Below are 11,518 nucleotides of genomic sequence, written 5' to 3' on the forward strand. Positions count from 1 at the left end.
TGCTTTATATTCCTAAAAATACTTTGTGTCTTCTAGATCTTTAGCAACTCTGTCGCGCAAGGGTTAGCGTTCTACTTGTCGCATAACTGTAAAGCCCTTGCCGGATGCGAAGCGACGATTGCATTTTGCAAACAAGTAAACGACATGTTCGACGCACTTAATCGCAAATTGCCAAATCAAGGACTTACGCCGGAATGTAATGACTTCAAGGTAAAATAATGACTAAATTATAGTTTATTCGTTTCTATCTTAAGAATATAATGAACTCCATACGCATAGTATATATAGTTATTTATGATATAGGGTCATTTATTATACAAACTGCACATAATAATTATTATACACATTCTTCCAAATATTTTGCATTAGGTGTTGGAGGATTCGTTGCAATGGCTGAACAACTGGGAAACTGCAATGATGAAAAAAGAAATCAAACCCAACGAGTTTCTCACTACTACAACATCGAGAGGGCTTCGGATAACGCTACAATCTACGCTACATATGTGCCGCTATCTTATCGAGAAATTTAACTTCGATTACTTGTTGACTGGAAAAGTTAACCAAGACAATTTAGAGGTATTTTTATATTCGATGAATTATGAGCAAGCTTTCAACATATGTACACAATCTTATAGAATTGGTTCTGCTAGTTGGTATTTTATACATCTTAAACGTACACTACTTATCTGTTTCAGAAATTCATTGGCACGATACGCCAGTCTGCGGGATGTAACGATCACCCGAACTGCCCGACATTCCTCCAGCTTTACAAGCTTTTGTCCGTATACAGCGTAATCAAACCTCCGAAATTTAGCAATTGCACTGTATTTGAAGATAGATTGTCATCAAATTTGATTAAAATCAGCGATTTAAAAGCCGTGTTCGGTAAAAAAGGTGAGGCCAAAAGTTCTATGTATCTTCGAGAGATTCAGAAAAAACTTGACACAGTCTTGGAGTACGAAGATTGGGATGCCGACGATCTCATTGAGGACAACGATCCCATTACTGCCCACGATTATGATCTATATCCCCTATTCTAGATTGCATAATTTATTATGTTACAGGTTTTTAATTTTAACAAAAGTTTTTCCGCTTTACACTAAAACCTTTGGATCCACGCATACTAACAACACTGCTTAATTTTCTATTAATTTTCTGCCATGCTTTGTTTGTTGTGCTTGTTTATAGGTACTTCATATACAGCTCTGTAGAGCTCTATACGAAGAGCTCGGCCTATTTTTTCAAATCTTTAACTAACACTAACTGCATAACGTTACACTTTCAGGTTATTTGTGTAAACAGATACTTAAGCGATATCAATCGTGCGCGACTTGTGTAGGAGCGGTCAGATTAAACTCCAGTTGCACCTCTTCTGTCAGTCAACTAGTTCAACTGAAATCTCGAGGCGGTTTAATTCACGCGAATTTACATTTTTTTCATCTCATCCGCTATGTAGAAGAAATATTTGCAAAATATTCATCTTCGATTGACGTGTTCGATCAAACGCTTGAAGAAGTCCTCGAGACCTACAACTTTACCTTCCCTTGTAAATATCATGCTTCCGAGGTGCTTTCGTACGCGATAATTTATTATATCCGATTAAGGATGCGACAGAACGCTCACCAAGAGAATTTAAAAATGAGAAAGCAATTCGTCGTACAAAAAAAATTGTCGAAACTGACGAATCAATAAAGTATTTGCAACGAAAATTTTAATAAAATGGACTTATTTTTCTTTCCTGAATATCCTTGCATATCACCCACAGTCTTATATCACCTACAAAAAATACTTTACTAATGAACTGCTAGGCAAGCTACGTTATGTGGTTATGTACAGTTATGTAAGAGAAACAGAGAGCGACTATATTTCTATCTCTGTTTACTACCCTACCGCAGCGACTCTCGCGGCCAAGAGACAAACAATTTTTGGCGACTATCTGCGACCTACCCCCACTACTGAAAATTGAGCGAGTGTCCAGACCTGTATGTAAGACCGTGGTTGCGGCGCTTTCTGACGGTTTCGTAAAACGAACTCTTCAGTTAGAGGGATTAACTTCCTTGAAAGCCGCCATAGAGAGGGCCATGGCAATAAAAGTCATCCAAGCGAATAGTTTTTCGCGGAAGTTTGAAAGTAGAGATCTCGGAAAAAGCAGAGCTGGGAACGAAATTAAATCGGCGGGGAATGAGAAAGATGAAAAGAGTTCTGCAAATTTTAAGAAGAATTCGGGTTTCAGGACGAGATTCGGGCGTGAGGAAAAGGAGTGCTGGCGGTGCCAAAAGGCACTTTCGGTCGGAGTGCCCTTCTCTAACTACGGAAGAGAAGGGAAACTCGGAATAGCCGAGCTCAGCGGGACATGTTCGGCTCAGGGGTGCAAAGGCCCTGCGAAATTAAGTAGGATAAGTAGCGGGTTAAGTGATTTTTGTTTTCGCGGCCGAGTTAATGGCCGGACTTGCGTCTTTAGAATAGATACGGGCTCCGATGTGTCGGTACTTAGGGAAGATTTGTTAGGTCATTTGAAATCACCCACTCCTGTAGAGAGATATTTCTTGACCTATCCAACGGAAGAAACGGTTCCTGTAAAACATAGAGTGGTAATTGGAATCGAAATAAGGAAATTTTCATTGGATTTTCCGGTAATCATAGCGGCCATAAAAGACGAGTGTATTCTAGGAGCGGACTTTCTTTCAAAAATAGGGGTAGGAAGCGTTTTCTCTTCGGTTTTTGAGGAAACGGTGTCAGAGAGTCAAGAAAACTTTTTCTGTTCCCGAATTTGTAGTTTTGATAGGGGGATTCCTTTTTTTTCTTAAAGAATTCTTTGAGAAAAATTCCGAAACTCTCAACGCTTCTCAAAAGGAGCAGTTTGCTGAATTGGTGATCGAGTTTCAAGATGTCTTTTCGGAAGATGTGGTTGCAAGAAATTGCTCCGTCGTTGAGCATGCTATTAGGGTGAAAAATTCTTCTCCAATTAAACAGGCTCCTAGGCGAATTCCACTGCATATGCGAGAAGAGGTGGAAAAGATTTTAAACGAAATGAAACAACGTGGTGTCATCGAAGAATCTCATAGCGCCTGGGTTTCCAGCTGTTTTAGTTAAAAAGAAAGATGGAACGATTAGATTCTGTATCGATTTCAGGAAGCTCAATGCCATTACAGAAAAAGATTCTTATCCTATTCCCAAGATAGATAATCTTTTTGATCGTTTATCCGGAAATTCCTGGTTCACCACCTTAGATTTAAAAAGCGGCTATTGGCAGGTAAAGCTTCGTCCTCAGGATAGGGAGAAAACGGCCTTCTCTATAGGAAATGGCTTATGGCAGTTTACTGTAATGCCATTTGGATTATGTAATGCTCCTGCTACTTTTGAGCGATTTATGGAGCAAGTTCTTCGTGAGATATTGAATAAGATCTGTATGGTTTATTTGGATGATGTCATCATCTATAGTAAAACTTTCGAGAGAATGCTGGCAAATTTAAGGGAAGTATTTCTTCGTTTACGGGGTGCAAATTTAAAACTCAATCCAAAAAATTGTACTTTCTTCGGGAGAGAAGTAAAATACTTAGACCATGTCGTTTCAGAAAGAGGAATCTCCACTGATTCGGAGAAAATTAAGACCGTTCAAGAGTGGCCTATTCCTCAAAATAAGAAGCAAGTGCAAAGCTTCTTGGGACTCTGCTCTTATTATAGGAAATTTGTGAAGGGATTTTCTCTTATTGCTAAGCCATTATTTTCTTTAACTGAGAATCTTAGATTTGTGTGGGATGGGCGTTGTCAGGAAGCTTTTGAGAAGCTTAAACAAAACTTAATTTCTCCTTCTATTTTAGCTTTTCCAATAGAAAAAGGGGAATTTATTCTTTATACTGACGCTTCAAATCACGGACGCGGTACTTTCTCAGATTCAGGATAGTAGGGAGAGGGTCTTAGCTTATTATAGTCGGGTTTTGAGCAAATCTGAAAGGAACTATTGCGTAACTCGTCGGGAGCTGTTAGCTTTGGTGGAGGCTTTGAAGACCTTCCATCACTATTTATATGGACGTGAATTCTCGGTTAGAACGGATCATATTTCGTTACGCTGGTTGATGTCTTTTAAGAATCTAGAAGGGCAGTTAGCACGTTGGATGGAACGCCTACAACAATTTAATTTTGTAGTCAAGCACCGAGCAGGAAAGGTGCACGCAAACGCTGACGCGTTGTCTAGGCGTCCATGTGCGGAAGGAAACTGCAGATATTGTGATAAAGTGGAGATGGGGGAAGAAAGTATTGTAAGGGGAGATGTTAAAAGAATGATCTTCAAAGAAATTGAATCTGCGGACTGAAAAAGAATGCAATTGGAGGACCCTTCAATTGTAGGAATTTATCGTGGAAAAGAGGAGAATAGGCGACCTCTTCGTCAAGAAATAGCTCAGAGAGATTCGACTGCTAAGGACTATTGGCTCAAATAGAATTTCCTGGTGATTAAAGACGGGATTTTGTGTAGGAAATGGGAGTCTCCAAATTTATGTTCCGTTGTTTTTCAAACTATAGTTCCTCGAGGAATGATTTCGCGAATTTTAGAAGAAGCTCATGATTCTTCCACAGGTGGCCATTTTGGTGTCAATAAGACCTTAGAGAAGATCCGGAAACATTTTTATTAGGCTTTCTGTAAGCAGGATGTCAAACATTGGTGTAGGACTTGTAAAGTTTGCGTTTCAAAGAGAGGGCCATCTGATAAAGGAAAGTCTTCTATGCAAATTTACAATGTCAGTGCGCCTTTCAAAAGAATTCAAATGGATGTTCTTGGTCCCCTTCCAACTTCTTCTTCGGGAAATAAATATCTGTTGGCGGTTACGGACTGTCTCACGAAATGGGTGGAAGCTTTTCCGCTTGGAAATATTAGGGCTAAAACGATTGCGGAAGTTTTCTTGAGTCAAGTGGTTTCTAGATATGGCATTCCTTCGGAATTACATACTGACCAAGGAAGAAATTTTGAATCTCGATTATTCTTGGAACTAACTCAGTTATTGGGAATTAAAAAAACAAGAACTACTCCATTTCACCCTCAATCCAATGGTCAGGTGGAACGTCAACATCAGACGTTGTTAAATTATCTGGCAAAGTTCGTTGCTGAAAATCAACGAGATTGGGATCGTTGGATTCCATTAAGGTTGTTGGCGTATAGGTCTGCTCGGGGGGCGGTAGAGCCGTACCCGGATTTGCGATAAAGCGAAGCTCGAAGGACCAGGGGGTGTAAGTCTCCCCCAAAGCGAGTTATTTTAAGCAAATGCGACTCACCGTTCGTTGTGCCGTCGACTCCTGGATGCTTCGGCTCGGTCGCGATCGGGCTCGTGCAGCAGCGCAAGCAGGGCAGCAAGCAAGGCGAAAGCAAGGCAGGCAGCAGTAAGTTAAGGCAGGCAGCAGGCAAGCAGGAGGAAGCAGGTAAAGGCAGCACACAAACAGGCCGAGAAAGTAGGCGATCGCACTATCCGGGAGCGAGCAGATAATCTCGCGACTCCGGATATTAGCGCAAGTCTCTCCGCTCCGATAATCTCTCTGTGCTCCGTTAATCTCTCTGTGCTCCGAGACGTCGTAACGATGAGTCGTCGTAACGATGAGTGCCGAGAGCTCGCGGCGCTGGAACAGTGTCGCGAGCGAGTACTTGTTCTTCAGGCGGGTGCCCTCGTGGGGTGAGCGAGGGCAGCACCGATTGGTGAGTCGCGCAATTATCGATTCCGCGTTGATCGCGATCCGCCGACGTTTCGCGCGAGTCACCGAAATACTTAAGACTAGGTACGCAAGAATACTATGTACAACGAGTAACAAGACTAAACAATTAAGTATGATACATGCATCTATCTACAGTTTGGTGAGCGCCAAACATACCGCCCACCAAAATACAACGAGTTGTATTTTACTGTCAATTTTAATCGGTCGCCTGTGGAGCAGGGCCCATCGGCAGGGGGCACAGCTTCACTAGGGAACGCGTGATCGTGCCGTCCGCCACCCGCACCGTGGCGACACGCGGGACGCCGTCGCTGCCCGGATGCAGCGCCTCCACTCGTCCTCGCCTCCAACGCAGAGGAGGCATGTTGGCGTCTTTGAGGAGGACTAACGCACCGACACCGAGCGGGTTGACTGAGGTCCACCATTTGGGACGCTGTTGCAGCGTATGGAGATACTCCTGATGCCAGCGCTTCCAGAAGTCCTGGTGTATTCGTTGGACGAGTTGCCACCGACTCAGCCGATTCATCGGTAACGGGGTCACGTCTTGAGTGGGAACGGAGACGAGCGGTTCCATCGTGAGGAAGTGACCCGGCGATAGGACTTCGAGGTCGGCAGGGTCGGTGCTCATCGGGCAGAAAGGTCTGGAATTCAAGACGGCCTCGACCTGCGCGAGGACCGTCGTGAATTCCTCTATTGAGAGGACTTGATCACTTACGGTCCGCCGCAGGTGGGTTTTAAAGGTCTTGACTCCCGCCTCCCAGAGGCCCCCGAAGTGGGGCGCGGAGGGAGGATTAAAGGACCACTTAATCTTCTCTCGCTCCGCTGCGAGGCTCATGCGGCTTTCTAGTTCCCGTGCGGCCCCTACAAAATTCGTTCCGCAGTCGCTGTAGAGAAGCGAGCAGCGTCCGCGTCGGGCCACAAAGCGTCGCAGCGCAGCGAGGAAAGAGTCGGTGGACAACGAGAAGGCGGCTTCCAGGTGCACCGTCTTAACTGAAAAGCATACGAAAAGGCACGCGTACACTTTGACGGAGGAGACCCCCCCCGGGCTCGTCGCGTAACTATGTTGAACGGTCCCGCGAAATCAACGCCGCTGATCGAAAATGGCTTGGCCTGTCGGACCCTATCGGCCGGTAGTTCCGCCATGAGGGGCTGAGAGGTGTGTGGCTTTACGCGGAAACATTGATGACATCTCGAGAGTACGCGTTGTATAGCGCGATGCACCCCGAGGACCCAATAATGTTGCGTGAGCAGGTATTGCAGCGTGCGCCGACCAGGGTGCATGTTCGTGCGGTGCACGTGCTCGATAACGAGATCCGTGAGCCTATGTTTACAGGGCAGTAAGGCAGGGTGCTTGTTCTCGAATGTCAATCCGGATTTTGCAAGCCTGCCGCCCACCCTGAGAATACCCACCGGATCAAGGAAGGGAGCGAGTTTGCGAAAGGGCTTGGGGAGCTTTCTCCCGCTTTGAAGACGATCGATCTCATCGCGGAAAGCATCCGCCTGTACACTCTTCACAACGAGTAGTAACGCGGAATGCAGTTCGAGCTGATCTATGGCCAAAGTCGTAGGAACAGATTTTGCACGGAAGTGATGTACAAACCTGAGAATGTATGCTATAATTCGGCCAATTTTCTCGATTGAAGAGAATCTTTTGAGCAATGAATGTACCGCGTCAGGCGGATCGAGCGCCACGAGCGATACGATTTTCTCCTCCTCGATCGGAGGGGTTTCCGAACCGTGGGAAGGCTCAACTCGGGGTTCGAAGCGAACAAGCCACTCAGGGCCTGCCCACCACATCGAACTGGCCACCAGATCGCGAGGATAAAGCCCGCGGGAGCAGTGATCCGCCGGATTGGACTCCGTGTCGACGTGACCCCAAGCTGATACCGGCACGTTGTCCTGAATGAGGGCAACGCGATTTCTAACGAAGGTCTTCCACCGTTGTGGTGCTGAGCGGATCCAGGCCCGGGCGACCTCGGAATCCGTCCAAGCATACTCGTCGTCAATGTCAAGGTGTCCGCGGAGGGTGCGCCGGACGTACGCGATTAATTTAAACAAGAGCAGAGCCGCGCAGAGCTCCAGACGGGGAATGGTGAGGGGGCGAAGCGGGGCGACCTTAGACTTGGCGCACAGTAATCGGACCCCGACGCCGTCGCGCGTAACGATCCGCAGATAAATCACGGCTCCGTACCCCAGCTCGCTGGCATCGCAGAACCCGTGGATTCGCAGCGATCTACATGGCACGAGTTAAACGCGCGAGGAACGCGAAGGGAAGATAACACGCCGAGCTCCGTCTGGAAACGACTCCAACTGCGACGAATGTCCATCGGAGGCTCATCATCCCAATCTAACTTGAAGGTCCACAGCCGCTGAATTAAGCACTTCGCGGTAAAGGTGAGTGGGGCCAGAAAACCTAGGGGGTCAAATATGCGCGCTACTTCCGACAGTATAGTGCGTTTGGTGCACTCACGATCCAACGCGTTGACTTGAAACCCGAAACTGTCAGATTGTGAGTGCCACCGAAGGCCCAATATCTTCTGAGATTGATCCTCGCTTGACTCGAAAGCTAACATCGATTGGCTACATAACTGCGGGTCGAGACCTTCCAGCGCGGCAGGATGGCTGCTCGACCACTTTCGAAGCTCGAAGCCGGCGCTTTGGAGAAGCGATAGCAATTGGTCGCGGAGTGCGCGAGCCTGTTCCACCGTCCGAACGCTTGTCACGACGTCATCCACATACAGCGCCTCGAGTAGGGCTGCGAACGCTAGAGGATATTTCTCGCGGTATTGATGAGCTAACTGGAGCAAACAATAGATCGCCAAGAACGGGGAGGCGCTAAAGCTGAATGTAACTGTTTTGAGGAGATAGTCGAGGATGGGGTCCGACTCCGAGAAGCGCCAGACGATACGTTGGTAGTTGCATTGCTCCGGGCTTATCCAAATCTGGCGAAACATCTGCTTCACGTCCGCGATTAGAGCGATCGCTTCGGCGCGGAACCGAAGCAGGATGGCGAGCAGGTCCTGCTGCAGCTTCGGACCGCTGAGCAGGGTGTCGTTGATCGACAGACCGTCCGGGCCTCGCGAGGACGCGTTGAACACTACCCGCAACTTAGTGGTAGTGCTATCGAGTTTATACACACCGTGGTGCGGTAGATAATAAATGTGGCCATCCGACGGGAATGGATTGCGAATTACCTCCATGTGTCCGCTATCGAGATAGTCCCGCATGAAACTATTGTAACCAGCTCTGAACTCCGGATCAGATTTAAATCGACGTTCTAGTGCGCGGAGACGACTAACCGCAATGGAGCGCGAGCCGACGAATGTAGGAGGATCCGACACGAACGGGTACGAGACCACGAAACGACCCGAGGGGTCACGATACGTGGTCTTGGCGAAGATTTCTTTGCAGCGTCGATCCTCGTCCGAACAAGAAGCGTCCTCCGGCACCTCTTCCAATTGCCAAAAGCGACCCACCGATGTCGCGATCGACTCGAGCGTAGTCGCGAATGACCTCAGGGGCGCTGCCTGGACTGATGGGGATACCGCGCCCGTCAGGACCCATCCGAAGACTGAATTGAAGGCGTCGGGTCCTCCCCTTTTCCCCTTACGACGGCCCTCCCGTAGCACCGACACAAACGCCCCCAGGAGGATGTCAACACCGCCGGGCACGAAATATTCGGGGTCCGCGAGCAGCAATCCCTTCAAGTGTTTCCACGGCTGGACCTCCAACTTGTCATTAGGCAGCGGCGAGGTTATGCGCGAGAGGACCGTAGCCTCTATCGAGAACCGAGTGTCGTCGCGACCGCGCGCGCGGATCACGAGGGAGGTGAGGCCCCTCGTCGTGGCCGCCCCGGCTTCGTTTATCGCCAACACGGTTGCACTGTGTTTGGTGCAACGAAAGCCGCCCTTCCGGAGGCAGCCCTCGGTAATAAAGTTGGCCTGACTCGCGCTGTCCAGCAATATGCGTACGGGGAACGCATTGCCACGCGCGTCTATCGCCTCGGCTCGTACGGTGGGCAGGAGGACGATTCTATTGGCCAGGCTAGTCATTGTTACAATCGGCGCATCCTCCGACTGAGGAGCGGGTACGGCGTCCGGTTCGGCAGGAGTCGCGCTAATGGGTTCGGGCTTAGGGGTAGTATTAGAGCTCTGCTCGTAATGCAGAAGCGTATGATGCTTTGTGCCGCAGGACCGACATGCCCACGCGGACGGACAGTCTTTTATGCCATGCCCCGAGCGCAGGCAGTTGAGGCACAATCTCAAGTCGCGAGCCTTAGCCTGCCTCTCCCTCGGCGAGAGTTTTAAAAACTGGGAGCACTTCGACACGTAGTGAGACTCCTTACAAACGGGGCAATCGGCCGCGTTAGTCACGAACGAAGAGACCGGTGTGGACTTGGTTTTGGAGGACGGGCCCGCGACGGCCTCGAGAACCCGACAATGCTCCGCTAGAAATTTCGTGAGTTGTGTATATCGCGGTATCTCCTCAGCCCGGTGAGCCGACTCAAATTTTTCCCGAAGAGAACGAGGAAGCTTGTCTAACAAAAACTTCAGTAGGATAAAGTCCCATGAATCGGTAGGGAACTTCATCAATGCGAGCGCGCGCGTGTTCTCGGTAAACGTATCTAATAAGTGGTGAAGAGCCTCGGCCGTCTCCGCTTTCAATGGCTTTGCCTCGATTATCGAATTCAAGTGATGGTCCGCTAACCTTCTCTTATTCCGGTATCGATCGACCAGCGAGTCGTAAGCGATCTGATAGTACTCATCGGCAAACGGCAGGTTTTTCACCACGTTGAGTGGTTCCCCTTTGAGTGAAGCCAGCAGATACTGGTATTTCTCTATCGCGGAAATCTGCTGGTTGTGTATCGACGCGTTGAACAACGCGATGAAGGAAGGCCACAACGTAAGGTCGCCGGAAAACTGCGGTAGCGGGATCTTAGGCAACTTGACCACCGAGGCCTGACCCGAGGGCTGTGCCGGTGCGCCTCCGAATGGCGCGCCCTTTTCACGGTGATATCGACTCTTTACGGCGTAATGCATTTTATCGAAACTGGCTCGGATTTCGTCCTCGACCTCGAAATCCGCCGCTTCTTGAATGACCTTCAGGTGGGTGGCCTCAAAATCGTCCGCGATCCTCGCTACGCTCGAGTAGCGAGCGAGGAAGGTCGCTCGTATTGCCGCATCGGTCGCGGCTTGTAGGGAGAGGTCGTGTATTTCTTGCATACGCCGATTGCATACTTCGCGACGAGCATATGCGTTTTTCGACATGATGTAACAAAGGGGTCGTCCACCACAGACAGACGAAGCTAAGAGCGAAGGGTAAACGACGAATAGGCAGTCGGAGGCGACGGCAATTCGAACCAACAATATCGAAACCCGGCGAAAACGATCACGAAAGTCAGGTCGCCAAGGTGAGGGGTAACGGACGGCTCCGTTCGGCGCTCGCGCAAGTCCCGAGGGAATATTCTCGATAATATTCCTCGAGTTGAACGCGGAGAATATCAGCCGTTGGATTAGCGCGATAAACACGCGTCGCAGAGTTCGAAAGGCAAATATTCTCGATCGGTGACAATAATATTTTCGAGCGATGGTACTCTCGGACGGAGCACGAATGTCGGGATCATACAAGTGCTGGGTCGGGCTGTACGTACCTCGCAACGACGTAAACACGAGCGATGCTCGAGACTATACAGAAAAACAACGCGCGCGAGACCGGCCCGTAATCGAAGGCCACGGCCGTTGTCTCTATGCGCGAAAGTATTGCTGGCCCGGAATACTCGGATATTTGACCGAATATTTCGGTTACGATCAAGTCAATTAAA

General features: G+C 48.6%; 3 protein-coding genes across 3 annotated transcripts; 1 reads left to right on the forward strand and 2 right to left on the reverse strand.

Moving 5' to 3' along the window:
* The first annotated feature begins 47 nt into the window (after nt 1-47).
* Nucleotides 48-1,688, forward strand: LOC112468370. The gene is made up of 3 exons (XM_025037503.1): nt 48-210; nt 370-576; nt 696-1,688. Exons 1-3 carry the CDS (start codon nt 145-147, stop codon nt 1,038-1,040), a joined length of 618 nt encoding a protein of 205 aa, XP_024893271.1. The 5' UTR covers nt 48-144; the 3' UTR covers nt 1,041-1,688.
* A 4,208-nt stretch (nt 1,689-5,896) lies between these two features.
* LOC112468369 lies at nt 5,897-6,532 on the reverse strand. The gene has a single exon (XM_025037502.1). The coding sequence runs from the start codon at nt 6,530-6,532 to the stop codon at nt 5,897-5,899; it is 636 nt and encodes a 211-aa protein (XP_024893270.1).
* A 1,342-nt stretch (nt 6,533-7,874) lies between these two features.
* On the reverse strand, nt 7,875-10,964 carry LOC112468371. The gene has a single exon (XM_025037504.1). It carries the CDS (start codon nt 10,962-10,964, stop codon nt 7,875-7,877), a length of 3,090 nt encoding a protein of 1,029 aa, XP_024893272.1.
* Between the last annotated feature and the right edge of the window lie 554 nt (nt 10,965-11,518).

This window comes from Temnothorax curvispinosus, unplaced genomic scaffold (assembly GCF_003070985.1).
Source record: "Temnothorax curvispinosus isolate PA1 unplaced genomic scaffold, ASM307098v1 QBEX01018414.1, whole genome shotgun sequence".
In the NCBI taxonomy this organism is placed as follows: domain Eukaryota; kingdom Metazoa; phylum Arthropoda; class Insecta; order Hymenoptera; family Formicidae; genus Temnothorax; species Temnothorax curvispinosus.

Coding starts and splice junctions, on each gene's coding strand:
- LOC112468370 (XM_025037503.1), top strand. CDS start 145: ATGTTCGACGCACTTAATCGCAAATTGCCAAATCAAGGACTTACGCCG. Junction 211..369: donor CGGAATGTAATGACTTCAAG/GTAAAATAATGA, acceptor ATTTTGCATTAG/GTGTTGGAGGATTCGTTGCA. Junction 577..695: donor TTAACCAAGACAATTTAGAG/GTATTTTTATAT, acceptor TATCTGTTTCAG/AAATTCATTGGCACGATACG.
- LOC112468369 (XM_025037502.1), bottom strand. CDS start 6,532: ATGAGCCTCGCAGCGGAGCGAGAGAAGATTAAGTGGTCCTTTAATCCT.
- LOC112468371 (XM_025037504.1), bottom strand. CDS start 10,964: ATGTCGAAAAACGCATATGCTCGTCGCGAAGTATGCAATCGGCGTATG.